Genomic DNA, 1449 nt, shown 5'->3' on the forward strand with positions numbered 1-1449 from the left:
CAGCATCTAGATGATCTACATCTTATCCAATTAGATATCTAGCTAGATAAGATAGCGTAATGCATGGTGATATGTTACTAGTCAGGTGTCTAGCTTATCAAAAGCATGTCAAATGGGCTATTCATACGTTCACACAAGATTTTCCCATTTGTACTAGAGACATACACGGTCGTTCAGGTGATCATCATATAACAGACTGCTGACCGAACACATGGACAGGGTGATGGTTCATGCGCTAGGTATTCTTAGATAGCCAATAGCGTATTACGAGCATCAGTCATCCTAAGTGTTAGGTGTACTACCAGTAGTATCCGGGGTCTGGTCCCTCATGTATAAAATACCAGAGCAATCCAGCGTAGTATGGCAGTCTGTTCTTACAGAGTGGCTCCCCACTAGAGACCAGGTGGGTTACAATAGGTTAAGACAGGAGATACAGGGATGATGAAGACTCTAAGTCAGAGATATAGGATATTGACCAAGTACTTCGCCTAGGTTCAGGGTATCCAGAGGTTAGGGGTGAGCCTGGGTCCAATGTGACTTAAAACCCATGCCAGGAACTGGACATCCGGCGTGATGATCTGGGGCAGGACGGGATCATGAACTAGGGATTACTCAGGGGTTGATATGACTCATCCAAGAGCTGCAGATGACATCACATGTATCTAATAGTACAGAGCAAATACCGTCTACTTGACTCTACTCTCTCTCTGAGTTAACAGCTTACAAGACAAGTCAGTCATCTTACCTCTTGTCAACTACCAGCACTACACAAGTGAGTACTGGGGTTAGAGTTAGGGTTAGGGTCAAGGGCGATACCTTGACATGAATCCAGGTAAGTCACTACCCTTCTGAGTGTGTATCTTTCACCCCAACGCTATTTACAGTTGAATGGTGGCCATGATTTGCTGCCTCTATTTGGGACTCAGTGGTCCACCCTCTCACATATCATTTCATCACTTGCAGACTCTCCACTTCTAATGCAGGTTCCCATCAGCATTCCAGTCAAGTAGGCATAAGAAAGAGTTATGAGAAGGTGGTGGCTACCAGGAGTGTAAAAAAGAGAGAGGTGATTGGAACAAAAAGGCTGTAGACTAAGAGACAAGTGACATTGTCACATTGTTGTACATATGGCAGGAGGGCAATAAGCTACAGCAGACACTGTTACAGCGTGAGAGGGGGGTTCTTTTTCTTTTCCTAACTATTCGTTGTTGACCCTGTAACTGTATATATTACAGCGTGAGAGGGGGGTTCTTTTTCTTTTCCTAACTATTCATCATTGACCCTGTAACTGTATAACTGATTCCATCACCTGATGTGTTTCACCTACATCAGTGTTTCATATCTATCATGTTTCACCTATATCATGTTTTACTTACATCACATTTCATCTCCATCATGATTCACCCTCATCACTGATACAACCCAGTGAAACCTGTTTCATGTACATCA

General features: G+C 43.4%; 1 protein-coding gene across 1 annotated transcript; it reads left to right on the top strand.

Annotated features, from left to right (window-relative positions):
* Positions 1-328: 328 nt before the first annotated feature.
* Positions 329-492, top strand: FIBRA_09598 (uncharacterized protein; the record flags this gene model as incomplete). Its single annotated transcript, XM_012321883.1, has 2 exons — positions 329-403; positions 460-492. 2 exons carry the CDS (start codon positions 329-331, stop codon positions 490-492), a joined length of 108 nt encoding a protein of 35 aa, XP_012177273.1.
* Between the last annotated feature and the right edge of the window lie 957 nt (positions 493-1449).

This window comes from Fibroporia radiculosa (genome assembly GCF_000313525.1).
Source record: "Fibroporia radiculosa TFFH 294 genomic supercontigs, scaffold90569, whole genome shotgun sequence".
Lineage (NCBI taxonomy): Eukaryota > Fungi > Basidiomycota > Agaricomycetes > Polyporales > Fibroporiaceae > Fibroporia > Fibroporia radiculosa.